At 43.9% G+C, this 1133-nt stretch overlaps 1 protein-coding gene across 1 annotated transcript in view; it reads left to right on the top strand.

Annotated features, from left to right (window-relative positions):
- LOC107579268 (spectrin alpha chain, non-erythrocytic 1-like) overlaps positions 1-1133 on the top strand; it is a gene marked incomplete at its 3' end in the record, with an annotated part of 24026 nt that overhangs the window by 2167 nt on the left and 20726 nt on the right. The window contains exon 2 of the mRNA XM_016265112.1: positions 861-1100. Coding sequence (XP_016120598.1) covers positions 864-1100 — 237 coding nt within the window. The remainder of the gene's footprint in view (positions 1-860; positions 1101-1133) is intronic.

Here is a 1133-nt window from a genome sequence, read left to right on the forward strand (position 1 = left end):
TTTGAGTCATTTTCCAGTGTTTCTTCTGTCAACAGCTTTGTTGATTATAATGAGAGCAATTTAGTTTTGTTTCACATCAGAATAAACTGTTGTTGAGATTATTCCATCCCCCAACCTCTGACATGTGGTGACACATTTTCTGACCCAGAACGAACGGAACAGTTCTAGATCATCAAACGGCACACTATTCGTAGAAAAAGAGCTAGAGACATTTGCTGTAGCCTGGGTGTGACCCGTCTTTCCCTGGTTCATTCATTCTGGACACAAGCATAACCTCGTCCCCTCCACCTTCGAATACAGCTGAAGTCACACAACCCCCTCCCCACTGACAGTATGGGACAGATGCCATTGGATTTGGGTGGATGTAGCTTTGGATTGGTGGGGGTTGTGTTCAGTGTCAGCGGGGGGCTGATGGCAGCATTCTCTTCGTGACGGTTTACTCAGAAGCGGGCCCTCCATGTGCTCAGCTGTTGGCCATTGCTTGGGAGAGTTGTGTCTTTTAACTCATAAAATGTCTGCCTGGTTTTAGGTACCTCCCTTGAGTGAGTGTTTGTTCCACACAGACTTAGTAGTGTCTTTTTAATTTTTTTTTATTTGCACCAATGCACAATTGTCTTAGTTCAAACATGAAAGTTGCTGTATAAACTCTTGAATTTGTCCTTTTTACCTATTACCTGGAAGTTCCCATTGTTTCCTTTCAAGTAACACTCTTGCTGTACTCTTGTTCCTTTCTGATCAGGAAGCCATACTAAGGTTCTTCAAAAGTGTATTCACATTTTTGCTTTTGCTTACTAAGCCCAAGTTCATGTGGAAGGACTTGGACATTTGGAGATTTATCCATTATCTTTTCCCTCTTTTAGAAAATGGATATCAGTGGAGTTAAAGTTCTGGAGTCAGCTGAGGACATCCAGGAGCGCCGTCAGCAGGTTCTTGACCGGTACCATCGCTTCAAGGAGCTGTCCGTTGTGCGCAGACAGAAACTCGAGGACTCTTACCGGTTCCAGTTCTTCCGTCGAGATGCAGATGAGCTTGAGAAATGGATCCAAGAGAAGCTACAGATCGCCTCTGATGAGAACTACAAGGACCCCAGTAACCTACAGGTGAGAGTAAAAATAAGCTTCATAAGAAATCAC

The sequence above is a fragment of the Sinocyclocheilus grahami genome, unplaced genomic scaffold, assembly GCF_001515645.1.
Source record: "Sinocyclocheilus grahami isolate Dianchi unplaced genomic scaffold, SAMN03320097.WGS_v1.1 scaffold16037.1, whole genome shotgun sequence".
NCBI lineage: Eukaryota > Metazoa > Chordata > Actinopteri > Cypriniformes > Cyprinidae > Sinocyclocheilus > Sinocyclocheilus grahami.